Genomic DNA, 26,229 nt, shown 5'->3' on the forward strand with positions numbered 1-26,229 from the left:
ACAAAAATTCAGCCGTGCCTTGATGAGGCTGTGAAATGCCTGCTGCTGCACAGGGCTAGCGTCCGGGAGGATCCAGGAACGCGAGTTTCCAGCTCAATCCCTGCGGAGAGGGGCAAATTCCCTACAGAGAACCATACGCTGCAGTCCATACGGCTGGGTCCCAGAGAGACCCACGTGCCGCGGTCTATATGGCTGGGCCCCATAGAGAACCATATGCTGCGGTCCATACGGCTGGGTCCCAGAGACACCCACGTGCCGCGGTCTATACAGCTGGGCCCCATAGAGAACCATACACTGCAGTCCATATGGCTGGGTCCCAGAAAGACCCACGTGCCGCGGTCTATACGGGTGGGCCCCATAGAGAACCATATACTGCAGTCCATACGGCTGGGTCCCAGAGAGACCCATGTGCCACGGTCTATACGGCTGGGCCCCATAGAGAACCATATAATGCAGTCCATACGGCTGGGTCCCAGAGAGACCCATGTGCCGCGGTCTATACAGCTGGGTCCCAGAGAGACCCACGTGCCGTGGTCTATATGGCTGGGCCCCATAGAGAACCATATGCTGCGGTCCATAAAGCTGGGTCCCAGAGAGACCCACGTGCCGCGGTCTATACAGCTGGGCCCCATAGAGAACCATACACTGCAGTCCATACAGCCAGGCCCCACAGAGAACCATGCACCTTGGTCCATAAGGCTGGGTCCCACAGAGACCCACGTGCTGCAGTCCATACGGCTGAGCCCCATAGAGAACCATACACTGCTGTCTATACGGCTGGGCCCCATAGAGAACCACGCGCGTTGGTCCATGTGGCTGGGTCCCACAGAGACCCACGTGCCGCGGTCTATACGGCTGGGCCCCATAGAGAACCATACGCCACGGTCCATAATGCAGGCCCCACAGAGAACCATATAACTGTGGTCCATATGGCCAGGCCCCACAGAGAACCACGCACCATGGCCCGTACGGCCGGACCCCATAGAGAACCACACATCATGGTCCATACGGCTGGCTCCACAGAAAACAACGCACCGCGGTCCATAAGGTGGGCCCCATAGAAAACCATACACTGGGGTCCCTATGGCCAGGCCCCATAGAGAACCATATGCTACAGTCCATATAGCTGGGCACTATAGAGAACAAGGCGCCGCGGTCCATATGGCCGGGCCCCACACACACCCACGCGCCACGGCGGCAGGCCCCATAGAGAACCATGCCCTGTGGTCCATACAGCTGGACCCCATAGAGAACAAGGTGCTGTGGTCCATACAGCCGGGCCCCATGGAGAACAAGGTGCCGTGGTCCATACAGCCGGGCCCCATGGAGAACAAGGTGCCGTGGTCCATACAGCCGGGCCCCATAGAGAACAAGGTGCCGTGGTCCATACGGCCGGGCCCCATAGAGAACAAGGTCCACACGCCTGGGCCCTATAGAGAACCATGCCCTGTGGTCCATACAGCCGGACCCCATAAAGAACAAGGTGCCGTGGTCCATACGGCCGGGCCCCATAGAGAACAAGGCGCCGTGGTCCATACGGCCGGGTCCCATAAAGAACAAGGTCCATACGCCTGGGCCCTATAGAGAACCATGCCCTGTGGTCCATACAGCCAGACCCCATAGAGAACAAGGTGCCGTGGTCCATACAGCCGGACCCCATAGAGTACAAGGTCCACACGCCTGGGCCCTATAGAGAACCATGCGCCGCTGTCCACAGAGCCAGGCCCCACAGAGACCCCCCGCCCCGCGGTCCATACGGCGCTATAGCGCCCGCCCCGCGGCTCGGCCCCGCCCCCCGGCGCACGGCGCCCCGCCCCTCGTGCGCGCTGCGCTCACACGCAGCGGGCGGCGGGGCCGGGGCTGGGGCTGCGCGGGGCGATGGCGGCGGGCGGCGGCGGCGGAGCCCCGGCAGGTACCGGCCCGGGGGGGGGGCCCGATCCCCGCGCGCGGGGGGGCTGGTGCATGCGGGGCTGTGGGGCAGGGCGCAGGGGGGCTGGTGCATGGTGAGGGTGTGGGGCAGGGGCAGGGTGCGGGGGGGCTGGTGCATGCGGGGCTGTGGGGCAGGGCGCGGGGGGGCTGGTGCATGCGGGGCTGTGGGGCAGTGCGCGGGGGGGCTGGTGCATGCGGGGGTGTGAGGCAGGGCGCGGGGGGGCTGGTGCATGGTGGGGGTGTGGGGCAGGGCGCAGGGGGGCTGGTGTATGCTGTGGGTCTGGGGCAGAATGCGGGGGGGGGCTGGTGCGTGCTGGGGGTGTGGGGCAGGGACAAGGTGCGGGGGGGCTGGTGCATGCGGGGGGCAGGGACGGTGCGGGGGCTGGTGCATGCAGGGGTGTGGGGCAGGGTGCAGGGGGGCTGGTGTATGCTGTGGGTCTGGGGCAGGATGCGGGGGGGGCTGGTGCGTGCTGGGGGTGTGGGGCAGGGACAAGGTGCGGGGGAGCTGGTGCATGCGGGGGGCAGGGACGGTGTGGGGGCTGGTACATGCAGGGGTGTGGGGCAGGGCGCGGGGGGTCTGGGGCAGGATGCGGGGGGGGGCTGGTGCGTGCTGGGGGTGTGGGGCAGGGACAAGGTGCGGGGGAGCTGGTGCATGCTGGGGCGGCTGTGGGGCAGGGAGGGGCTGATGGGGGCAGGTGCATTGGGGGGCTTCTGGGGGGGTCTGTGAGGCAGAGAGGGGCTGCTGGGGCTGTGGGGGAAGCAGGTGGATGCTGTGTGGGGGGGTGGTTCTGTGGGGCAGGGAGGAGCTGGTAGGGTTTGTGGGGGCAGGTCGATGCTGGGGGTCTGCAGCTGTTCGTGACGGGGGCAGGGGATGTTGGTCAGTGGGGATCTGTGGGGCTGGAGGTCGGGGGCACTGGAGCCGTGTGTTAGGCACGGAGCCCTCCCCCCAGCTAGGATACGGGCGCGTGTGGTGGAAACGCCAGGGGATGCTGCCCTGCCAGAAACCCCGTGACCCCCCCCCGGGATCCCCCCAGAGACCCCTCGCCCATTGCGGAGCTTCAGTAGGGGAGTGGGGGCTGGTGGGTCAGAGCAGGGGGGCTGGGAGCCAGGACTCCTGGGTTCTCTCCCCGGCTCTGGGAGGGGACTGAGGGCTGGTGGTTAGAGCAGGGGGGCTGGGAGCCAGGACTCCTGGGTTCTCTCCCCGGCTCTGGGAGGGGAGTGGGGGCTGGTGGGTCAGAGCAGGGGGGGCTGGGAGCCAGGACTCCTGGGTTCTCTCCCCGGCTCTGGGAGGGGACTGAGGGCTGGTGGTTAGAGCAGGGGGGCTGGGAGCCAGGACTCCTGGGTTCTCTCCCCGGCTCTGGGAGGGGAGTGGGGGCTGGTGGGTTAGAGCAGTGGGGGCTGGGAGCCAGGACTCCTGGGTTCTCTCCCCGGCTCTGGGAGGGGAGTGGGGGCTGGTGGGTCAGAGCAGGAGGGGCCAGGAGCCAGGACTCCTGGGTTCTCTCCCCGGCTCTGGGAGGGGAGTGGGGGCTGGTGGGTCAGAGCAGGAGGGGCCAGGACTCCTGGGTTCTCTCCCCGGCTCTGGGAGGGGAGTGGGGGCAGGTGGTCAGAGCAGGAGGGGCCGGGAGCCAGGACTCCTGGGTTCTCTCCCCGGGCTGGGAGAGGAGTGGGGGCTGGAGGGTTAGAGCAGGAGGGGCCGGGAGCCAGGACTCCTGGGTTCTCTCCTCGGGCTGGGAGGGGCTTTCCTCTTCCTGGCCTGTTGTCGAGTGGCTTCCCCGGGGTTCCTCGGTGACCCAGCCCGAGTCACTTCCCCTTGGCTCGGCTCCCGGGGGGGCAGAATCCTCCTTGCATTTGGGCCGGGAAGGGGTCGGGCTGAACCCTGTGGCTGGCGGCTCATTAAAATGGCAACAGCTCGGGGCCGAGGGCAGAGTCTGCCACTAGAAACCTCCCACCTCCTAGGATCTCAAAGCACAGGGCTCCCAGGCCCCCCCCCGCTCTGACCCACCAGCCCCCACCCCCCACTCCCCTCCCAGCGCCGGAGAGAGAACCCAGGAGTCCTGTCTTCCAGCCCCCCCTGCTCTGACCCACCAGCCCCCAGTCCCCTCCCAGAGCCGGGGAGAGAACCCAGAAGTCCTGGCTCCCAGCCCCCCCTGTTCTAACCCACCAGCCCCCACTCCCCTCCCAGAGCCGGGGAGAGAACCCAGGAGTCCTGGCTCCCAGCCCCCCTGCTCTAACCCATCAGCCCCCACTCCCCTCCCAGAGCCGGGGAGAGAACCCAGGAGTCCTGGCTCCCAGCCCCCCCTGCTCTAACCCACCAGCCCCCACTCCCCTCCCAGCCCGGGGAGAGAACCCAGGAGTCCTGGCTCCCAGCCCCCCCTGTTCTAACCCACCAGCCCCGACTCCCTTCTCAGAGCTGGGGAGAGAACCCAGGAGTCCTGGCTTCCAGCCCCCGGTGCTCTGACCCGCCAGCCCCTACTTCTCTCGCAAAGCTCAGTGCCGGGCGACGGGTCCCGGGGAACCGGCCGCTCTACCCCAGAGGTGGCCGCATTCCATGTGGCAGTAGTTGGACCAACGAGCACTGTGTGGCGGGTGGAAGGAGGTGACAGCCTGGAGGGGATGTGGGGAGGCCAGGCTGGATGGGGCTGGGGGGGGATGGGACGGGTTGTGCCCTGCCTGTGAGTGAATCTGAGTCCTGCTGCTCTTCCGTTGCCAGGTCTGAGCCGTTCCCCTGCGCGCCGTGAGATGAGCCCCCCAGGCCCGGAGCTCTAGTCAGCCAGCACCAGGCCCTGACCATGAATAACAAGGAAAGCACAGAGCTCTCCGGTGAGTGCCCCCCCCCGCCCTCTGAGCCGGGGAGAGAACCCAGGCGTCCGGGCTCCCAGCCCCCCTGCTCTAACCACCAGCCCCCACTCCCCTCCCAGAGCCGGGGAGAGAACCCAGGAGTCCGGGCTCCCAGCCCCCCCTGCTCTGACCCATCAGCCCCCACTGCCCTCCCAGAGCCGGGGAGAGAACCCAGGAGTCCGGGCTCCCCGCCCCCCCAGCGCTGACCCCTCCAGCGCTGTCTCCGATACCTGATTGTCGCTCTCCCTGTCCGCAGAGAAGAGCCACCACTTGAAGCTTTTCCTGCCCAAGAAGCTGGTGGAGTGTCTGCCCAAATGCCCTGCTCTCCCCAAGGAGCGACTGCGCTGGAATACCAACGAGGTGGGGAATGGGGCAGGGGTCTGTCCCCTCTGGGGGGGCGCCGGCTCCCACCCGGCCCCAGGGCAGGGACTGGCTGGCTCAGGGGGGCAGGGAATGGGGCAGGAGTCTGTCCCCTCTGGGGGGGCGCTGGCTCCCACCCGGCCCCAGGGCCGGGACTGGCTGGCTCAGGGGGGTGGGGAATGGGGCAGGGGTCTGTCCCCTCTGGGGGGCGCCGGCTCCCACCCGGCCCCACGGCGGGGACTGGCTGGCTCAGGGGGGCGGGGAATGGGGCAGGGGCCTGTCCCCTCTGGGGCGCGCTGGCTCCCACTCAGCCCCAGGGCAGGGACTGGCTGGCTCAGGGGGCAGGGAATGGGGCAGGGGCCTGTCCCCTCTAGGGGGCGCCGGCTCCCACAGGCCCCAGGGCTGGGACTGGCTGGCTCAGGGGGGCGGGGAATGGGGCAGGGGCCTGTCCCCTCTGGGGCGCGCTGGCTCCCACTCAGCCCCAGGGCAGGGACTGGCTGGCTCAGGGGGCAGGGAATGGGGCAGGGGCCTGTCCCCTCTAGGGGGCGCCGGCTCCCACAGGCCCCAGGGCCGGGACTGGCTGGCTCAGGGGGGCGGGGAATGGGGCAGGGGCCTGTCCCATCTGGGGGGCACTGGCTCCCACCCGGCCCCAGGGCAGGGACTGGCTGGCTCAGGGGGCGGGGGAATGGGGCAGGGGTCTGTCCCCTCTGGGGGGCGCCAGCTCCCGGCTGGCCCCAGGGCAGGGACTGGCTGGCTCAGGGGGCAGGGAATGGGGCAGGGGCCTGTCTCGTTTGAAGCGGGTGGTTGGCCAGGAGCCCTGTCTCTGCCCCATGGGCTGGGGTGGAGGGCACAGGAAGGGGGCTGCCGGGGGCCCATCCTGACCCGCGGGTGCTGACGTGTTGCAGGAAATCGCCTCCTATCTCATCACCTTCGAGCGGCACGAGGAGTGGCTGTCCTGCGCCCCCAAGACCCGGTGAGCGGCCGGCGGGGCAGGGGGCTGGGACGAGCGGGGGGCAGGGGAGGGACAGGGGCAGACCTGTCGGGGGGGGCTCCGTGGCTCCCCACGTGACCCCCCCCCCGGTGCCAGCCCCCAGAACGGCTCCATCATCCTGTACAACCGGAAGAAGGTGAAGTACCGCAAGGACGGCTACTGCTGGAAGAAACGCAAGGACGGCAAGACCACGCGGGAGGACCACATGAAGCTGAAAGTTCAAGGGATGGAGGTAGGCTGGGGGGCGGGGCCTGGGGGCAGGGGGCGGGGCCCTGGTGGTGGTGGGGTGGGGCCTGGGAGCAGGGGGCGGAGCCCTGGTGGTGGTGGGGTGGGGCCTGGGAGCAGGGGGCGGGGCCCTGGTGGTGGTGGGGTGGGGCCTGGGAGCAGGGGGCGGAGCCCTGGTGGTGGTGGGGTGGGGCCTGGGAGCAGGGGGCGGGGCCTTGGTGGTGGTGGGGTGGGGCCTGGGAACAGGGGGCGGGGCCATGGTGGTGGTGGGGTGGGGCCTGGGAGCAGGGGGCGGGGCCTTGGTGGTGGTGGGGTGGGGCCTGGGAACAGGGGGCGGGGCCTTGGTGGTGGTGGGGTGGGGCCTGGGAACAGGGGGCGGGGTCTTGGTGGTGGTGGGGTGGGGCCTGGGGGCAGGGGGCGGGGCCTTGGTGGTGGTGGGGTGGGGCTTGGGGGCAGGGGGCGGGGCCTTGGTGGTGGTGGGGTGGGGCTTGGGAACAGGGGGCGGGGTCTTGGTGGTGGTGGGGTGGGGCCTGGGAGCAGGGGACGGGGCCTTGGTGGTGGTGGGGTGGGGCCTGGGAGCAGGGGGCGGGGCCGTGGTGGTCGGTTGGGTCAGGGGGTGGGACCTGGGTGGTGGTGGTGTGGGGCCTGGGAGCAGGGGGCGGGGCCTGGGTGGTGGTGGGGTGGGGCCTGGGAGCATGGGGCGGAGCCCTGGTGGTGTGGGGCTTTGGAGCAGGGGGCGGGGCCTTGGTGGTGGTGGGGTGGGGCCTGGGAGCAGGGGGCGGGGCCTGGGGGCAGGAGAGAGGAGCTGGGGCCGGGTCACAGCTGTAGGGTGCGAGGTCCGGAACAGGGCAAGGGGGCTGTGGGGCAGGCTGGAGTCTGGGGGGCGGTGCCCCTAGAGCTGGGTGGGTGGGCAGACAGTGGGGGGCTCGCTGCCCCTCAGGAGCAGGGAAATGGGGCGCCAGTGTGAGCAGGACCCACTGCACGTTTGAGGGGGGGCCCAGCTCGTCCCCCTCCAGCGCTGAGCATCCCCCCCCCCCCCCGTGTCCCCGCAGTGTCTCTACGGCTGCTACGTCCACTCGTCCATCGTCCCCACATTCCACCGCCGCTGCTACTGGCTGCTGCAGGTGCCGGGGGGGGGGAGGGAGGCCTGGCTTGGGGGGGGGCCTCAGGGTAAAGCACCAAAAACCAAGCTGCTAGGGCTCTGAACAGAGCTCCTGTGGGTCTCGCAAGGTCCTGCCCCCCCCTGCTCTGACCCACCAGCCCCCACTCCCCTCCCAGAGCCGAGGAGAGAACCCAGGAGTCCTGGCTCCCAGCCCCCGTGCTCTGACCCACCAGCCCCCACTCCACTCCCAGAGCCGGGGAGAGAACCCAGGAGTCCTGGCTCCCAGCCCCCCTGCTCTAACCCACCAGCCCCCACTCCCCTCCCAGAGCTGGGGAGAGAACCCAGGAGTCCTGGCTCCCAGCCCCCCTGCTCTAACCCACCAGCCCCCACTCCCCTCCCAGAGCCGGGGAGAGAACCCAGGAGTCCTGGCTCCCAGCCCCCCTGCTCTAACCCACCAGCCCCCACTCCCCTCCCAGAGCCGGGGAGAGAACCCAGGAGTCCTGGCTCCCAGCCCCCCTGCTCTAACCCACCAGCCCCCACTCCCCTCCCAGAGCCGGGGAGAGAACCCAGGAGTCCTGGCTCCCAGCCCCCCCTGCTCTGACCCACCAGCCCCCACTCCCCTCCCAGAGCCGGGGAGAGAACCCAGGAGTCCTGGCTCCCAGCACCCCTGCTCTAACCCACCAGCCCCCACTCCCCTCCCAGAGCCGGGAGGAGAACCCCGGCGTCCTGGCTCCCAGCCCCCCCCGAGGGCGGGAGCCCCGGTGTCCTGACGCCCCCGTCCCCGCAGAACCCCGACATCGTGCTGGTGCACTACCTGAACGTGCCGGCGCTGGAGCACTGCGCCAAGCTCTGCGGGCCCATCCTCTGCTCCATCAACAGCGACCGCAAGGAGTGGCTGAAATGGTCGAAGGAGGAGCTGGTGACGCAGCTCAAACCCATGTGTAAGGAGGGGGCGCCGGGGGGGCGTGCTGGTGGGAGAAGAGCCCCAGCGGGGGGGGGAGGGAGCTGTGGGGCGGGTGAAGGGCTGTCGCACTGACAGGGGCACCCCCCACAGTCCGCACGGGGACCACTGTGGGCATGATCTGGGAGTGCGTGACAGCAGGGGAGCCCCCAGTGGGCTGGGGGTGAGGGGGGCCCAGCTGGGTCGCTCCCCCCCCGCCAAGTCTCTCTGTCCTCCAAAGTTCACGGGATAAAGTGGACCTGCAGCAACGGGAACGGGACCACGGAGTTCTCCATCGAGCAGCTGGTGCAGCAGATCCTGGAGAGCCACCAGGCCAAGCCCCCGCCACGCACCCACGCCTGCCTCTGCAGCACCAGCCTCGGTCAGTGCCTGCGCCCACCGCAAGAGAACCCAGGAGTCCTGGCCCCCAGCCCCCCTGCTCTGACCACCAGCCCCCACTGCCCTCCCAGAGTTGAGGAGAGAACCCAGGAGTCCGGGCTCCCTGCTCCCCATCACTAACCACCAGCCCCCACTCCCCTCCCAGAGCCAGGGAGAGAACCCAGGAGTCCTGGCTCCCAGCCCCCCCTGCTCTAACCACCAGCCCCCACTCCCCTCCCAGAGCCGGGAAGAGAACCCAGGAGTCCTGGTGCCTCCTCCAGCCCCCACTCCTCTCCCAGAGCTGGGGAGAGAACCCAGGAGTCCTGTCTCCCAGCCCCCGCTGCTGTGATTCACCAGCCCCCACTCCCCTCCCAGAGCCGGGGAGAGAACCCAGGAGTCCTGGCTCCCAGCCCCCCCTGCTCTGACCCACCAGCCCCACTCCCCCCCCAGAGCCAAGGAGAGAACCCAGGAGTCCTGGCTCGGAGCCCCCCTGCTCTGACCCACCAGGCCCCACTCCCCTCCCAGAGCCGGGGAGAGAACCCAGGAGTCCTGGCTCCTGGACCCCCTGCTCTAACCACCAGCCCCCACTCCCCTCCCAGAGCCGGGGAGAGAACCCAGGAGTCCTGGCTCGGAGCCCCCCTGCTCTGACCCACCAAGCCCTGCTCCCCTTGCAGAGTCGATCCCACGCTGGGATCCCATCTCTCCCTTTGGCTCCTGTGGGAGGGGGGGGGGGTTTAGCAGCGCTTCCTAGTGACGTATGGGGGGCACTGCTTCCCTGAAGGTGTGAACTGCTCCATCCCTGGCCCCCAGCTCTGCCCCCCATGTGCCCAGAGCCGCCCTCCCCTTCACCATCCGGGGCAGCTCCCCTGGCGCCCCATGAGTGGGGGGGGGTGGGGAGCAGAGGCTGCCGTCTGGGGGTGGGGTAGGTGCTGGAGACCCACAGCCTCTATCCGTCTGTCTCCTAACCCCACCGTCTCGCTGTCTAGCCGTCCGTCCTCCCCTCCCCTCTCCCCCCACGGCCCATCCCCCTGTCCATCCGGCCCCCCGCAGCCCTGCTGTCTGTCCGGCGACCCGCCCGCCCGTCCCCTCACGTTGTGTCTGTCTGTCCCGCAGGCAGCCCGGGGCACGTCCCGCACAAGTGCAGCAGCACCAAACACCGCATCATCTCCCCAAAGGTGGAGGCCCGGCCCTGCCCGGCCCCGGCCCTCCTCGAGCCGCCACGCCTGGCCGAGCCCAAGCCGGACCCGGAGCCGGCGCCGGCTAAACCCGACCGGAAGCAGCCCCCGGCGCCCGCCGAGCCCCCCTCCTCCTCCCCGGACGCCCCCCGGCCCTCGCCCACGGTGGCCCTGTCCGTGGGGCTGCCCGGCAGCGCCGTCCTGGTGGTGACCAGCCCGGAGAAGCCGCTGGCCCTCACGCCCAGCCAGCACCTGGTGGCGGGCGACCCGCCGGGCCTGGCCCTGCTGCCGGGCCCCGGGCTGGTCCTGTCGCAGAACCTGGAGGCCAGCATGGAGACCGGGGAGGCCGGCTCGGGCGCCTTCGACCCCGACTGCTTCCTCAACAGCCCCGCCCGGGGCCAGACCTACGGGCGCCGGCCCCCGGAGCCGGCCCCCCCTGGCAACCGCTTCTTCATCCAGGACGACGGGGGGGCGCCGGGGCGGGGGGGCGGCCGGGCCCCCGCCGGGGAGACGCCCATGGAGACGGGGGGGGCCCGGCCGGGCGGTGGAGCCGGGGAGCACCTGCCGGACGAGCTCTACTCCATCATCCCCACGGGGGCGGGAGGGGGGCCGGACCTGCCCTTCGGCCTCTCCCTCGACAGCCTCATCTCCGAGCTCATGACGGAGGGGGCTGGGGCTGCAGAGGGGAGCAGGCCCCCGCGTCCGGCCCTGCCCGACGCCCCCGGCGAGGCCGCCCCCCCGGAGGGCTTGGCAGCGCCGGAGCCGCTGGTCACCATCACCGACTTCTCGCCGGACTGGTCCTACCCCGAGGTGAGCAGGGCTTCGGGGGGCGGTTGTGCTGGGATCGGGGCCCCCAACCCCGAGGGCCCTGTCCCCTCCGCCCACGCCCCCCCATTAACCCCTCGTTTCCCCACAGGGCGGCGTCAAGGTGCTGATCACGGGACCGTGGACGGAGGAGACGGATTCCTACACCTGCCTCTTCGACCGGCTGGCCGTGCCGGCCGCACTGATCCAGTCAGGGGTCCTGCGCTGCTACTGCCCCGGTATGGGACGGGGGGCGGGGAATGGGGCAGGGGTCTGTCCCCTCTAGGGGCCGCCGGCTCCCACCCGGCCCCAGGGCAGGGACTGGCTGGTTCAGGGGGGCAGGGAATGGGGCAGGGGCCTGTCCTCTCTGGGGGGCACTGGCTCCCACCCGGCCCCAGGGCGGGGACTGGCTGGGGGGGGGGAGTGGCTCGTGCTGCCCCCTCTCACTGCCCCCTTCCTCCCGTAGCCCACGAGGCCGGGGTGGTGGCCCTGCAGGTGGCCCGCGACGCCCGGATCGTCTCCACCTTGGTGCTGTTTGAGTACCGGGGCCGCGGGTTCCTGGCGCTGCCCAGCACCCAGCTGGACTGGCTGTCCCTGGACGGTGAGTGGGGCGCCGGGTTGGGGTAAGGGGAGACCGTGGGGCTGGGAGCCAGTGTGGATGGTTTTCAGGGAGTGGGGGAAGCAGTACGGGGGGCGGGAGGAGAGATTGTGGGGTGCGAGCCTTGGGGCCTATGGCAGCAGCATGTGTGGGACACTCCGAAATTCATCGCGAACGGCCACAGAGCTGTCTCCTGCCCCCCCCACCACCCCCGTAGTTTCCAGAGGGTTGGAGGGAGGAGGCAGAGTTGGGAGCCAGGACTCCTGGGTTCTCTCCCCAGCCCTGGGAGGGGAGTGGGGGCTGGTGGGTCAGAGCAGGGGGCCAGGAGCCAGAACTCCTGGGTTCTCTCCCCGGCTCTGGGAGGGGAGTAGGGGCTGGTGGATTAGAGTGGGGGGGCTGGGAGCCAGGACTCCTGGGTTCTCTCCCCGGCTCTGGGAGGGGAGTGGGGGCTGGTGGATTAGAGTGGGGGGGCTGGGAGCCAGGACTCCTGGGTTCTCTCCCCAGCTCTGGGAGGGGAGTGGGGGCTGGTTGGTCAGAGCGGGGGGCCGAGAGCCAGGACTCTTGGGTTCTCTCCCCCGCTCTGGGAGCAGGGTGGGGGCTGGTGGGTCAGGGCAGGAGGTGAGCAGAGATTCATGGGGTCCCCCCCCCCCAGTGCCAGCCAGAAGGCGAGAGCTTGTCCAGGTAGGGCCAGCAGGTGGCAGCACTGCTGTCCTGCGTAGCTGATCTCAGCCAGCTGGTGTATGCAGTGCGGGAGGGTGGGGTGGGGGGGGTTGGGGGTGAGGGGGGTGGGAAGGTAGCAGGTCACAGATATGACACCCCGGGAATGTGTGTATAGAGCAGCTGGGTCGGATGTAACAGGCCCAGACAGAATTTCCTGCCCCACCTCCAAAAAGGGGGGAGATCCCTTCCCGGCGCTGCGATGCAGCCACCTCTGGGGCGGGGCAGCTGGTTACCCAGGGACCCGTCCCCCGGTTCTGCGATGCCCCCACCTCTGGGGCAGGGTGGCTGGTTACACAGGGACCCCTCGCCCGGCACTGAGATGCGCTCGCCTCTGGGGTGGGGCATGGCCAGTTTCTGACAGCAGCGGTGCACCAGAGTTTAGGACAGGAAGTGAAGGCGAGGGCTCTGTGTGAGTGAAACTGCCACTGGGAGGCCTGGATTTACTTTCAGGTCTGGTGGGAAGGCCTGGGGCGATGGGGCTGGCACCGAGTATGGGGGTGTGCCCCCTGCCCCACAGTGGCCCCTGCAGTCCTTCTTCTGCCCCTGCTGGGTGGTGTGGGGTGGGTGGCTTTGGGATTGCACTGGGGAGGGAGGGAGCCTGAGTGAGGGGGCAGGTGGGTGCTGGGCTGTGGGTCCCAGCTGAGCCAGGTCGGGTATGCATGGGGGTGACAGAGAAGCCTGGGGATTGACACCCCCGCCCCCGGGAGCAAAGTTATATGGGGCAGACAGGAGGAGGTGTGGTATGGGCCCCCTGTCCTCCCCCTTCTGTCTGGGGAGAGAACCCAGGAGTCCTGGCTCCCAGCCCCCCCTGCTCTGACCCACCAGCCCTCACTCCCCTCCCAGAGCCAGGGAGAGAACCCAGGAGTCCTGGCCCCCAGATGCCCAACTCTGCCCCACTCCCTGGTGAGTGGAAGGATCCCTGATGCGGTGGCCGGGTGCCCACCCTGGCCCCTGCCCGTGGGGTGGGATTTCCAGCGGGGGTGGGACTGGGGACCCGGTTTCCAGGGCTGTGAGTCAGCAGCCCCAGAATACCCCAGTCGGCCGTAAGGAGACACCTGGGTTTGTTCTGACGCTGCCCGTGACGCAGTGGGGCTGGGGGGGTGTCCCTGGAGAATCCCCCACACACAGCGTCCTGGGGCATAGCCCCATCCTGAGGTGTGAACCCCGGCGTCCGGGCTGAGCTCCCTGGAAACCTGCCCTGGGAATGGAGACGGGCTTCTGAAATAGTGGCCATGCTCCACCCCAGAATGAATTGCAGCTTCATCCCGGGCGAGGGGTCCCTATGTCACCAGCTGCCCTGCCCCAGAGGTGGGTGCATCTCAGCGTTGGGCGAGGGGTCCCTGGTAACCAGCTGCCCTGCCCCAGAGCTGGGCGCATCTCAGCGTTGGGCGAGGGGTCCCTGGTAACCAGCTGCCCTGCCCCAGAGCTGGGCGCATCTCAGCGTTGGGCGAGGGGTCCCTGGGTAACCGGCTGCCCTGCCCCAGAGGTGGCTGCATCTCAGCTCTGGCTGAGGCCATGAGTCCTGGTTCCCCTAGAGCCGGGGAGAACCCAGGAGTCCTGGCTCCCAGCCCCCCTGCTCTAACCCACCAGCCCCCACTCCCTTCCCAGAGCCGGGGAGAGAACCCAGGAGTCCTGGCTCCCAGCCCCCCTGCTCTGACCCCCCAGCCCCCACTCCCCTCCCAGAGCCGGGGAGAGAACCCAGGAGTCCTGGCTCCCAGCTTCCCTCCTCCCCATACTGAGATCGCAGACGCCCAGTACCACGTCCTTCCCCCCCAACATCCCCCGACACCTGTGCACACAGTCACACCCCACACAATTGCAGACCCTACTCCTGGACAGCTGTGCACATCGTCACACCCTCACCCCCCCCCCCAGCGTCACACCCTCACCCCCCCCCCCCCACAGCCGCAACACCGGACACACCGCACAATCACCCGGGCAGGACGGGGTTAACAGCTGCCCTGCTGTTGCTGTTGGGGGGGGGAGGCCCCCCCTCCCCGTAGATATTTTGGTCCCATTGAGAGCTGGGCGGGGGGAGGGGGGACAGAGCACAGCCGGCCGGGCTGCAGGAGGCAGACGGGCAGACGCCCAGGGGTTGGGGGGGATCCCTCTGCCCCCCCGGGAGATGTTAATGCCTCGGGGAAGTTTTGGGGGAGCGGTTGGTTCTTTCCCGTGCCGTGGGGACCCAGGAGTCCTGGCTGGTAATTCCACCCCACTCCTCGCTTGGCCCCACCCTACCCCCGCATGCATGTGGGGCGAAGCCCCCCTCTCCCCCCCGATCCCTTCCAGCAAACTCCTGTTCGTGCAGGGAGCTGGCCCTCCCGGCCCCTCTGCCCAGAGCTATGGAGAAGGAAGGTACCGGGACTGGGGGCAGGGGGTCCGTGGGGGCCAGGGCACCAGCAAACCCCAATGCTCCGACTGTGGACTGGGGGGGTATCTGGGGAGTACCAGGCTGGGTTGGGAAGGGGAGTATGGGGCTGGATTGTGCGGGGCAACAGGGGGAGGGATGGGCCTGGATTGTGGGGTGAACCAGGGGGAGGGATGTGGCAGGATTGTGGGGGGCAGCAGGGGGAGAATGGGCTGGAATGTGGGGTGCACCGGGAAATGGAGCTGGATTGTGGGGTGCACTGGGGGGATGGGGCTGGGATGGGTGTAGATTGTAGGGTGCACCAGGGGGGAGGGATGTGGCTGGATTGTGGGCGGCAGCGGGGGGAGGGATGCGGCTGGATTGTGGGGAGCAGCGGGGGAAGGATGGGGTGGATTGTGGGGGGCAGCGGGGGGAGGATGGGCTGGAATGTGGGGTGCACCGGGAAATGGAGCTGGATTGTTGGGGGCAGCGGGGGAGGAATGGGGTGATTGTGGGAGGTGCAGGGAGTGGATGGGGCCCATGGGGCGTGGGGGCAGGCTGGATGGAGGTGCCGGAGGACAGAGCCGCATGCTGGGAATGCCCCCCCCAGCACAGCACCCCCCGTGCTCCCCCTCGCTCCACTCCCAGCTGGGGGGTGACTTGGCTCTGCCCTCCCCATCCTGGGGGTGGGTCTCAGGGCAGGGCTGGGGGGCCGGAGGGGGGTGGTGCTGACAGGCTAATCCACCCGCTAGGCTGATTAGCTGCCCCGCCCCATCCCACTGGCCTCAGAAATTAACCAGGCTAATCTCGAGGCACAGCAGGGTCGCTCCGCTCAGCCGCTGGCCCGGACACCTGGGTTCTCTGCCTGGCTCTGGGAGGGGAGTGGGGGCTGGTGGGTCAGAGCAGGGCGGCTGGGAGCCAGGACTCCTGGGTTCTCTCCCTGGTTCTGGGAGGAGAGTGGGGGCTGGTGGGTCAGAGCAGTGGGTCCGGGAGCCAGGACTCCTGGGTTCTCTCCCTGGTTCTGGGAGGAGAGTGGGGGCTGGTGGGTCAGAGCAGGGGGTCCGGGAGCCAGGACTCCTGGGTTCTCTCCCCGGCTCTGGGAGGGGAGCGGGGCTGGTGGGTCAGAGCAGGGGGTCGGGGAGCCAGGACTTCTGGGTTCTCTCCTTGCCTCTGGGAGGGGAGTGGGGCTGGTGGGACAGAGCAGGGGGTCCGGGAGCCAGGACTCCTGGGTTCCGGCTCCGGCACAGGGAGGGGGTGTCATGTGTCTCACGCACGCCCCCTGCCCCCAGATAACCAGTTCAGGATGTCGATCCTGGAGCGCCTGGAGCAGATGGAGAAGCGGATGGCAGAGATGACGGCATCCTCCCAGCAGCAGCGAGGGGCCGCGGGGGAGACCCCCCACACGCAGGTGAGACCCCCGGGGCCCAGATTCTCCCAGGAGAGAGTCGCTGGGGCTGGGTTATTATGGTAGGGTCTCCTGGGAGGTATTTTGATGTGTTTGTTATTGTAGGGTCTCTCAGGAGGACTGGTGCAGATTCGTTTTTCTCAGGTGTCCTGGGGGAGGCTGGGGTTTGAATAGCTCAGGTCAGTTACTGTGCAAAGCCCCCGGGAGTGCCAGGGCCTGGGAGCCAGGACTCCTGGGTTCTGTCCCCGGCTCTGGGAGGGGAGTGGGGGCTGGTGGGTTGGAGCGGGGGTGCTGGGAGCCAGGACTCCTGGGTTCTCTCCCCGGCTCTGGGAGGGCAGTGGGGGCTGGTGGGTTAGAGCGAGGTGGCTGGGAGCCAGGACTTCTGGGTTCTGTCCCCGGCTCTGGGAGGGGAGTGGGGGCTGGTGGGTTGGAGCGGGGGTGCTGGGAGCCAGGACTCCTGGGTTCTCTCCCCGGCTCTGGGAGGGCAGTGGGGGCTGGTGGGTTAGAGCGAGGTGGCTGGGAGCCAGGACTCCTGGGTTCTGGCCCCGGCTCTGGGAGGGGAGTGGGGGCTGGTGGGTTGGAGCGGGGGTGCTGGGAGCCAGGACTCCTGGGTTCTCTCCCCGGCTCTGGGAGGGCAGTGGGGGCTGGTGGGTTAGAGCGAGGTGGCTGGGAGCCAGGACTCCTGGGTTCTGTCCCCTGCTCTGGGAGGGGAGTGGGGGCTGGTGGGTTGGAGCGGGGGTGCTGGGAGCCAGGACTCCTGGGTTCTCTCCCCGGCTCTGGGAGGGGAGTGGAGGCTAGTGGGTCAGAGCAGGGGGGCTGGGAGCCAGGACTCCTGGGTTCTCTCCCCGGCTCTGGGAGGGGAGTGGAGGCTGGTGGGTCAGAGCAGGGGGGCTGGGAGCCAGGACTCCTGGGTTCTCTCCCCGGCTCTGGGAGGGGAGAAGGGGCTGGTGGGTCAGAGCAGGGGGGCTGGGAGCCAGGACTCCTGGGTTCTCTCCCTGGCTCTGGGAGGGGAGTGGGGGCTGGTGGGTCAGAGCAGGGGGGCTGGGAGCCAGGACTCCTGGGTTCTCTCCCCGGCTCTGGGAGGGGAGTGGAGGCTGGTGGGTCAGAGCAGGGGGGCTGGGAGCCAGGTTCCCATGCACCCTCCCTACACTCAGCCCCACATGTCCCCAGGGTCCTGCTCGGCCTCCACCGTCAGCCCTTGGCCCCCCCGCTCTGCCCAGCTTGACGTCACTCCCCCCTTAAGCCCTTATCTGTGTTGCTATTTCGGGGGCCCCGTCCCGAGGGGGGTTAATTTTAGCCGGGTGGCGGCAGCCCGGCTCGGGTTTCGCGGGGCTGGGCTCGCTCTGGGGCGAGGTGGGGGGATTACAGAGGCATTTTCCAGCCTGCTGGGCCAGGGCAGGCCAGGCATTCTTTCCAGCCTGAGCGAGGGGAAAATTGAGACGGGGGGGCCACAAGGGGTTCGCGGGGGGCAGATGGCCATAGAGACTTTTTGCCCGGCGCTGAGGTGCAGCCACCTCTGGGGCGGGGCGGCCGGTTACCCAGGGACCCCTCGCCCAGCGCTGAGATGCAGCCACCTCTGGGGCGGGGTGGCTGGTTACATGGGGACCCCTCACCTGGTGCTGAGATGCGCCCACCTCTGGGGCGGGGCGGCCGGTTACCCAGGGACCCTGCGCTCTCCCCACAGGCCGCCTCGGACTCCTTCGAGGAGCGGATCGTGGCCCTGTGCGAGAAGATGATGTCTCGCTCTTCCTGGCTCCACTCCGACACCCTGGTCCATGACATCAGTTTCCGGGGCATGACCCTGCTTCACCTGGCAGCCGCCCAGGGCTATGCCCGGCTCATCGAGACGCTCATCAAGTGGCGGTGAGTTCCCCAGGCCGGTGCACGGCCGCGTGGGGGGAGCCCCGACCTGTTCTCCGCCCCTTAACGTTTGGGATTTGTCTGCAGGAACCTCAGTGCCGAGAGCCTCGATCTGGAGCAGGAAGTGGACCCCCTGAACGTCGACCACTTTTCCTGCACCCCCCTGGTGAGGGGGGCCCCCAGGCTGGGAGGATTTGGGGGGACAGGCCTCAAGGGGAGGGATGTGTGGGTGACCCTGCTGATCCCCCTGCCCCACAGCGCCCCTTAATGCTGCCCTGGGGCCAGCCCTGCCCGCCAGGGGAGAGCACCCCCTGCTGAGCCCCCTGCCAAGCTCCCTGCCTCACAGCGCCCCCTAGTGCCGCCCTGGGGCCAGCCCTGCCTGCCAGGGGAGAGCGCCCCCTGCTGAGCCCCCTGCCCCGCTCCCTGCCCCACAGCGTCCCCTAGTGCCGCCCTGGGGCCAGCCCTGCCTGCCAGGGGAGAGTGCCCCCTGCTGAGTCCCCCACCCCTCTCCCTGCCCCACAGCGCCCCCTAGTGCCGCCCTGGGGCCAGCCCTGCCTGCTAGGGGAGAGCGCCCCCTACTGAGCCGCTGCCCTGCTTCCTGCCCCACAGCACCCCCTAGCACCGCCCTGGGGCCAGACCTGCCTGCCAGGGGAGAGGGCCCCCTGCTGAGTCCCCCGCCCCGCTCCCTGCCCCACAGTGCCCCCTAGTGCCGCCGTGGGGCCAGCCCTGCCTGCCAGCGGAGAGCGCCCCCTGCTGAGCCCCCTGCCAAGCTCCCTGCCTCACAGCGCCCCCTAGTGCCGCCCTGGGGCCAGCCCTGCCCGCCAGGGGAGAGCGCCCCCTGCTGAGCCCCCCGCCCCTCTCCCTGCCCCACAGCGCCCCCTAGTGCCGCCCTGGGGCCAGCCCTGCCCGCCAGGGGAGAGCGCCCCCTGGTGAGTCCCCTGCCAAGCTCCCTGCCCCACAGCGCCCCCTAGTCTCCCCCACTCCGTGCCCCACAGCACCCCCTAGCACTCTGCTCTCTGCCCCCCACAGATGTGGGCCTGTGCCCTGGGCCACCTGGATGCGGCCCTGCTGCTGTACCGCTGGAACGGCCGGGCCCTCTCCATCCCGGACTCGCTGGGCCGGCTGCCCCTGGCCGTGGCCTGCTCCCGGGGCCACGTGGCCCTTGCCGCCCGCCTGGAGGAGCTGCAGCGCCAGGAGCCGAGCCCCGAGGGCGCCACGGACAAGGGCTGGGGGCCGCCCCACCCGGCCGAGGGTCTGCGCATCCCCTCCCCGCTCTCCGCGAGCCCCGACACAGGTACCACGCCGCCCCCCAGGGCATAGGGGGTCGGGGGGGGTTAGGGGGCCGGTCCCCCCCCCGCTCGCTGACGCTCCCCTGTCCCTCGCCCAGGGCTCAGCACAGTGAGCAGCGTCTCCTCGCCCTCGGAGCTCTCGGACGGCTCCGGCTCCGGCTCCATCACCTCGGCCTACTCCAGCGCATCGGCCCTGCGCGACTCGCCCGCCGGCAGCCCCGAGCCCGAGGCTGCCATGGACTTCGGCCCGCCCCCCGAGGGTTGGTACCTGCGGGACACCCCCAGCCCGCCCGGCCTGCGCTGCTCCCCCCGCTTCTTCATGGAGTACGAGGGGCCCCCCGAGCGGGAGCTGCTGACTTATGGGGAGAACGCGGAGAACGAGGGGTACCTGCCGGCCACCGACGTGCTCCAGGTACTTGGGGGGGAGGCTTGGGGACGGGCTGTGAAGGGGGGGGCACCCTCCTCCCTGTGGTAAAGAAAGAAACAGAGGCAAATTGACTGGCCTCAAGTCACTAGCAGGGAGAGAACCCAGGAGTCCTGGCTCCTAGCCCCCCCCTGCTCTAACCCCCCAGCCCCCACTCCCCTCCCAGAGCCGGGGAGAGAACCCAGGAGTCCTGGCTCCCAGCCCCCCTGCTCTGACCCACCAGCCCCTACTCCCCTCTCAGAGCGGGGGAGAGAACCCAGGAGTCCTGGCTCCCAGCCCCCCCTGCTCTAACCCCCCAGACCCCACTCCCCTCCCAGAGCTGGGGAGAGAACCCAGAAGTCCTGGCTCCCAGCCCCCCTGCTCTGACCCACCAGCCCCTACTCCCCTCCCAGAGCCGGGGAGAGAACCCAGGTGTCCTGGCTCCCAGCCCCCCCTGCTCTGACCCACCAGGCCCCACTCCCCTCCCAGAGCCGGGGAGAGAACACAGGTGTCCTGGCTGCCCCCTTGCAGGTGGACATGATCACGCTGGCGAAGCAGATCATTGAGGCGACGCCGGAGCACATAAAGCAGGAGGGTTTCAGCTCTGCGGCCGAGGTGCCGCTGCGGGAGCGAAGCGGGAACATGGGACTGAGCGAGACCATGTCCTGGCTGGCCAGCTACCTGGAGAACGTGGACCAGCTGCCCAGCGGCTCCCAGCACAGGTACCGGCCTGGCCGGCTCCCGGGGGGCAGGGAATGGGGCAGGGGCCTGTCCCCTCTAGGGGGCGCCGGCTCCCACCCGGCCCCAGGGCAGGGACTGGCTGGCTCGGGGGGGCAGGGAATGGGGCAGGGAATGGGGCAGGGGCCTGTCCCCTCTAGGGGGCACCAGCTCCCACCCGACCCCAGGGCAGGGACTGGCTGGCTCAGGGGGGTGGGGAATGGGGCAGGGGCCTGTGCCCTCTAGGGGGCGCCGGCTCCCCCCAGGGCAGGGACTGGCTGGCTCGGGGGGGCAGGGAATGGGGCAGGGGCCTGTCCCCTCTAGGGGGTGCCGGCTCCCCCCAGGGCGGGGACTGGCTGGCTCGCTCAGGGGGGCAGGGAATGGGGCAGGGGCCTGTCTTCGCTAGGGGTACCGGGATGGCTGGGGTCTCTCTCATGGCCCCTGCCCCCCCGTGCCCCCCAGGCCCGCGTCCTCCTCCCGGGTGTGTCTCAGCGCCCTGCAGGCCCCGCTGGGGGAGCTGCCCTTCGACCGGCTGCCCCCGGCCCCCACAGCCGCCAGCTGGGCCGAGTTCCTCAACGCCTCGGCCAACGGCAAGATGGAGAGCGAGTTCGCGCTGCTGACGCTGTCCGACCACGAGCAGCGGGAGCTCTACGAGGCCGCTCGCGTCATCCAGACGGCCTTCCGCAAGTACAAGGTACCCCCGGGTCCCCTGGCAACAGGCGTCTGCCCCTGGCGATGGGCATCCGCCCCCTCCCTCCATCATCCTCTACCTATGGGAATCCTGCACCCTTCCCTGGCTGCTGCTCACTTCCTCCGCAACAGGGATCCCCATGGCAACAGGCATCTCCATGTATGGTCCCCTGGCAACTGGGAAGTCCCCATGGCAACAGGCATCCCCATGTATGGTCCCCTGGCAACTGGGAAGGCCCCATGGCAACAGGCATCTCCATGTGTGGTCCTCTGGCAACTGGGAAGGCCCCATGGCAACAGGCATCCCCATGTATGGTCCCCTGGCAACTGGGAAGGCCCCATGGCAACAGGCATCCCGGTGTCTCTAGTACTGTCCCCTGGCAACGGGGAATTCCCCATGGCAACAGGCATCACCCCCCTTATCACTGTGCCCAGCAACAGGATAGCCCTCCCCCACATCTTGCTGTCGCTGGGTGCCGGGGACCTGGCCCCCCAGCTCTGTCTCTGCCCCCCATCACGCCCCTCTCCCCCCAGGGCCGCCGGCTGAAGGAGCAGCAGGAGACGGCGGCGGCTGTGATCCAGCGATGTTACCGCAAGTATAAGCAGGTAAGGCCCAGATGGGGCCCCCCCCGTGCTGCCCTTCCGGGAGCCCCGAGGTGGGGGGGCTGCCCTGGGAGCTGTAGGCCAGCCAGCCACGTCACCCCCCAAGCGGGGCTGGAGCCTGGCGCCCGTGTGAGCCGCATCCGGCCCAGGAGCCTCCCCCCCAGCCCTGCTAACCCGCCTCTTCTCTCTCTGTCTCACAAGCTCACATGGATCGCCCTGAAGGTAACAAGTGTGTGTGGGGGGGATTGGGTGACCCTGTGGGGAATAGGGGGCTGCGGTGGGGTGGGGTCTCCAGGCTGGTGTGGGGATGGGGAGACTCTGATTGCAGGGAGGTGTGTGAGCTGCTAGTTCTCTCCCCGACTCTGGGAGGGGAGCAGGGGCTGGTAGGTCAGAGCAGCGGGGGTGGGAGCCAGGACTCCTGGGTTCTCTCCCCAGCTCTGGGAGGGGAGTGGGGTCTGGTGGGTCAGAGCAGGCGGGGGCTGGGAGCCAGGACTCCTGGGTTCTCTCCCCAGCTCTGGGAGGGCAGTGGGGTCTGGTGGGTCAGAGCAGGGGGGGGCTGGGAGCCAGGACTCCTGGGTTCTCTCCCCGGCTCTGGGAGGGGAGTGGGGGCTGGTGGGTTAGAGCAGGGGGGCTGGGAGCCAGGACTCCTGGGTTCTCTCCCCAGGTCTGGGAGGGCAGTGGGATCTGGTGGGTCAGAGCAGGGGGGGGGCTGGGAGCCAGGACTCCTGGGTTCTCCCCCCGGCTCTGGGAGAGGAGTGGGGGCTGGTGGGTCAGTGCAGTGGGGGTGGGAGCCAGGACTCCTGGGTTCTCTCCCCAGCTCTGGGAGGGCAGTGGGGTCTGGTGGGTCAGAGCAGGGGCGGCTGGGAGCCAGGACTCCTGGGTTCCCTCCCCGGCTCTGGGAGGGCAGTGGGGGCTGGTGGGTTAGTGCAATGGGGGTGGGAGCCAGGACTCCTGGGTTCTCTCCCTGGCTCTGGGAGGGGAGTGGGGGCTGGTGGGTCAGTGCAGTGGGGGTGGGAGCCAGGACTCCTGGGTTCCCTCCCCGGCTCTGGGAGGGCAGTGGGGGCTGGTGGGTCAGTGCAATGGGGGTGGGAGCCAGGACTCCTGGGTTCTCTCCCCGGCTCTGGGAGAGGAGTGGGGGCTGGTGGGTCAGTGCAGTGGGGGCTGGGAGCCAGGACTCCTGGGTTCTCTCCCTGGTTCTGGGAGGGGAGTGGGGGCTGGTGGGTCAGTGCAGTGGGGGCTGGGAGCCAGGACTCCTGGGTTCTCTCCCTGGTTCTGGGAGGGGAGTGGGGGCTGGTGGGTCAGTGCAGTGGGGGTGGGAGCCAGGATTCCTGGGTTCTCTCCCTGGCTCTGGGAGGTGTTGCCTGATTTATAAGATTAATAATAATAATTTGGACACTGGGTTTTTGACTTACCAATCCGTGTAATTAGAAGACAATAAGGTTCTTGTCCTGAATCAGGCTCCACTGAATTTACAAAGGACCCTGCGGGGTGTGACAGGAAGCCCCCCCTGAGACAGATGTGGCCTTAAAGACTTTTTCTTAAGATAAAATGAAACAGTGACGAAATGGGAAAATAATCCCAGTTACTAAGTTACAGCTGTTTTCCTGCTAGCCAAGAGGTACATGGGGGACTATGGTATTTCAGGTCCCAAAGCTTTGGTTCATAGACGCTCCCCCTTCCTCGATAACCCGGTAGGGGGAGAGACAGGCCCAGCCTCGCCTCTGGCCCTGCAGCTTCCCCAATCCTTGAGCGAGAAGCTGGAGCGAAGAGCCGGCGACGCTAACGTAGAGTTTATGTAACTCACCTCAGCCTAAAATCAAACCCGAATCCCCACAACGAAGACCCGTGTCCCATTAGGCCAGAGAACGGTGAAGAAAAGCCTCTCCGGCGAGGTGGGTCCCCGCTTTCGTAGGGCAGAGGTGCCGGAAATCCGTCCTCCTCCGCTCAGACGTCATTCCTCACCCACAGCAATGTCAGGATCCCCTTACTCCCCAGGCTGGCGTGTTGACACATGTTGACGTGTACGGACGTGTTAATGACTATTCGATCATACACACACACACAGGCTATTCTGGGGCTCTCGGTTCTTTCCTGTTAAGTCTGAGGGTACAGACGTGCAACCCCCCGTGCCGTTCTCCCAGTGTCTGGCTGTCGAGGTGAAAGGTACCTGACACAGATGCTAACTTTGCCATGGCTTAACATGCAGCATGTGGCCTTGGATTACAGCTGAACTGACGTTAATATAAATCTATAAACCTATTACAATAAACCCAATATATATATGCAAGCAGGTTAATCTTATAGGCTACAGAGGAGCAGCGGGGGCTGGGAGCCAGGACTCCTGGGTTCTCTCTCTGGGTCTGGGAGGGGAGTGGGGGCCGGTGGGTTGGAGCAGGAGGAGCTGGGAGCCAGGACTCCTGGGTTCTCTCCCCGGCGCTGGGAGGGGAGTAGGGGCTGGGGGGTCGGAGCAGGGGGGGCTGGGAGCCAGGACTCCTGGGTTCTCTCCCCAGCTCTCGGAGGGGACTGGGAGCCAGGACTCCTGGGTTCTCTCCCCGGCTCTGGGAGGGGAGTGGGGACTGGTGGAGAGCAGTGGGGGCTGGGAGCCAGGACTCCTGGGTTCTCTCCCCAGCTCTGGGAGGGGAGTGGGGGCTGGTGGGTTGGAGCAGGGGGAGCTGGGAGCCAGGACTCCTGGGTTCTCTCCCCAGCTCTGAGAGGGCAGTGGTGGCTGGTGGGTTGGACAGCGGGGCTGGGAGCCAGGACTCCTGGGTTCTCTCCCTGGCTCTAGGAGGGGAGTGCGGGCTGGTGGATTACAGCGGGGGGGGGGCTCTGGGAGCCCGGACTCCTGGGTTCTCTGTCTGGGTCTGGGAGGGGAGTGGGGGCCGGTGGGTTGGAGCAGGGGGAGCTGGGAGCCAGGACTCCTGGGTTCTCTCCCCGGCGCTGGGAGGGGAGTGGGGGTTGGGAGCCAGGACTCCTGGGTTCTCTCCCCGGCTCTGGGAGGGGAGTGGGGGCTGGTGGGTTAGAGCAGGGGGGCTGGAAGCCAGGACTCCTGGGTTCTCTCCCTGGCTCTGCGAGGGGTGTGGGGGCTGGTAGGTCAGAGCAGGGGCGCTGGGAGCCAGGACTCCTGGGTTCTCTTCCCGGCACTGGGTTCCCCCGCTGACCCACTGCTCCCCCGCAGTACGCCCTGTATAAGAAGATGACGCAGGCGGCCATTCTGATCCAGAGCAAGTTCCGCAGCTACTACGAGCAGAAGAAGTTCCAGCAGAGCCGCCGGGCGGCGGTTCTCATCCAGCAGTACTACCGCAGCTACAAGGAGTATGAGAAGCTGAAACAGGGGCACCGGGCCTCCGCCGCCATGCAGCAGAAGATGAAGTAGGGGCCCGGACACCTGGGTTCTCTCCCCGGCTCTGGGAAGGGGGTGGGGCTGGTGGGTTAGAGCAGGGGGGGCTGCTCCCCCGTCCCCACTGGCTCCTGTCACGTCTCTGGCTATGAAAAGATCCCACCGATCTAGGTGGCATTGGCTGGGGCTGCCTCACCCCAGAGGTGGCTGCATCTCAGCACTGTCTCTCTTCCCAGGGGCACTTTCCTCACGAAGAAGCAGGACCAGGCTGCCCGTAAGATCATGCGGTTCCTGCGTCGCTGCCGGCACAGGTATGGCGGCCGGGGGGGAGGTGAGGGGGTGGCCGAGGACGGGGGTGGGGGCGCCCCCTCAGAGGGATGGGGCAGGAGGAGCTGGGTGTGGGAATCTGGCTCATTGTAGGGGATGGTGGGTGCGGTGGGATGAAAGGTAGGAGGGTGCACGGGTGTCTGTGCTTCCAGGGCTGGAATCAGGGTGTGGGGGACACCCCATGACGTGGGATTGACGTGTTGGGGGGTCATTGGGAACCCCCCCCATTACTGCCCATTTCTCTGTGCCCCCCACAGGATGAAGGAACTGAAGCAAAGCAAAGAGGTGGAAAGTTTACAGAAGCGAGGTCTGGCCACTTAGCGCTGTCCCCCTCTGCCCCCCCCCGCTGTGTCCCCTCCCCTTTCTGTGGCCCGCCAAAGCCTGGGGCAGCTACGCCGGGAACCCAGGCATCCGGGGCCGGCCGCCCCCACCTTCGCTCCCCTTCTGAAACTGTGACGACGGAGTCTTAACCCCCGGTGGCGACGGAGTGTGGCCTCTTCTGGGGGGGTGTCCGGGGCCCCCTTGTCTTAACGATTGTGCAATAGCGGCTGGAGGGGAGTGGATTGGGGGGGCAGCCTGGCTCGCCACACACACACCAAGGGGGCTCCCCTGAGTTGGCTTGAAGGCAATGGTGCAGCCGTGCCGGGTGGGGGGGTCTCTTCAGAACTGAGATACCATCGGTTGTACCCCTATATCCCTCCACTGCCCCCTTCATTTCACTGGATCTTTGTGCCAAGTTACCCCTGCCTGGGCAGGGAGTCAGGGCTCCTGGGTTCTCCGCGGCTCTGGGAGGGGAGTGAGGCTGGTGGGTTAGAGCAGGTGGGTCTGGGAGCCAGGACTCCTGCGTTCTCTCCCCGGCTCTGGGAGGGGAGTGAGGCTGGTGGGTTAGAGCAGGAGGGCTGGGAGCCAGGACTCCTGGGTTCTCTCCCCGGCTCTGGAAGGGGAGTGGGGGCTGGTGGGTTGGAGTGTGGGGGGGTGTGCTAGGAGGCAGGACTCCTGGGTTCTCTTGCTGGCTCATACCCGCCCCCCCTCAGTACTTAAAGGGCCCTGTTTGCATTTCAGCCCTATGTGCTTGGCCTGCCTTTGTCCCCAGCTGCAGGGTCTTCACCCTCCCACGCCCGCTCAGATGGGGCCAGGGGTGGGGTGAGAACTACACATCCCATGGGGCATTGCAGCACCCAGCCTCTGGGT

At 68.3% G+C, this 26,229-nt stretch overlaps 1 protein-coding gene across 1 annotated transcript; it reads left to right on the forward strand.

Moving 5' to 3' along the window:
* Window positions 1-1,849: 1,849 nt before the first annotated feature.
* On the forward strand, window positions 1,850-25,811 carry CAMTA2 (calmodulin binding transcription activator 2). The gene is made up of 23 exons (XM_050933253.1): window positions 1,850-1,912; window positions 4,640-4,749; window positions 5,024-5,127; window positions 6,033-6,100; window positions 6,215-6,350; window positions 7,396-7,467; window positions 8,233-8,386; window positions 8,627-8,767; window positions 9,877-10,748; window positions 10,855-10,981; window positions 11,209-11,343; window positions 15,697-15,815; window positions 17,497-17,675; window positions 17,760-17,838; window positions 18,702-18,966; window positions 19,060-19,373; window positions 19,896-20,086; window positions 20,544-20,775; window positions 21,306-21,377; window positions 21,576-21,596; window positions 24,550-24,743; window positions 24,948-25,022; window positions 25,296-25,811. Exons 2-23 carry the CDS (start codon window positions 4,719-4,721, stop codon window positions 25,357-25,359), a joined length of 3,645 nt encoding a protein of 1,214 aa, XP_050789210.1. The 5' UTR covers window positions 1,850-1,912; window positions 4,640-4,718; the 3' UTR covers window positions 25,360-25,811.
* The last annotated feature ends 418 nt before the right edge of the window (window positions 25,812-26,229 follow it).

This window comes from Gopherus flavomarginatus, chromosome 23 (assembly GCF_025201925.1).
Source record: "Gopherus flavomarginatus isolate rGopFla2 chromosome 23, rGopFla2.mat.asm, whole genome shotgun sequence".
NCBI classification, from domain to species: Eukaryota; Metazoa; Chordata; order Testudines; family Testudinidae; genus Gopherus; species Gopherus flavomarginatus.

Bases quoted from the DNA above. Each gene is read 5' to 3' on its own strand.
- CAMTA2 (XM_050933253.1), top strand. From the start codon at position 4,719: ATGAATAACAAGGAAAGCACAGAGCTCTCCG. The intron at 10,982-11,208 runs GTATGGGACGGG...TTCCTCCCGTAG, and splicing joins CCTGCGCTGCTACTGCCCCG to CCCACGAGGCCGGGGTGGTG. The intron at 20,087-20,543 runs GTACCGGCCTGG...CGTGCCCCCCAG, and splicing joins CCCAGCGGCTCCCAGCACAG to GCCCGCGTCCTCCTCCCGGG.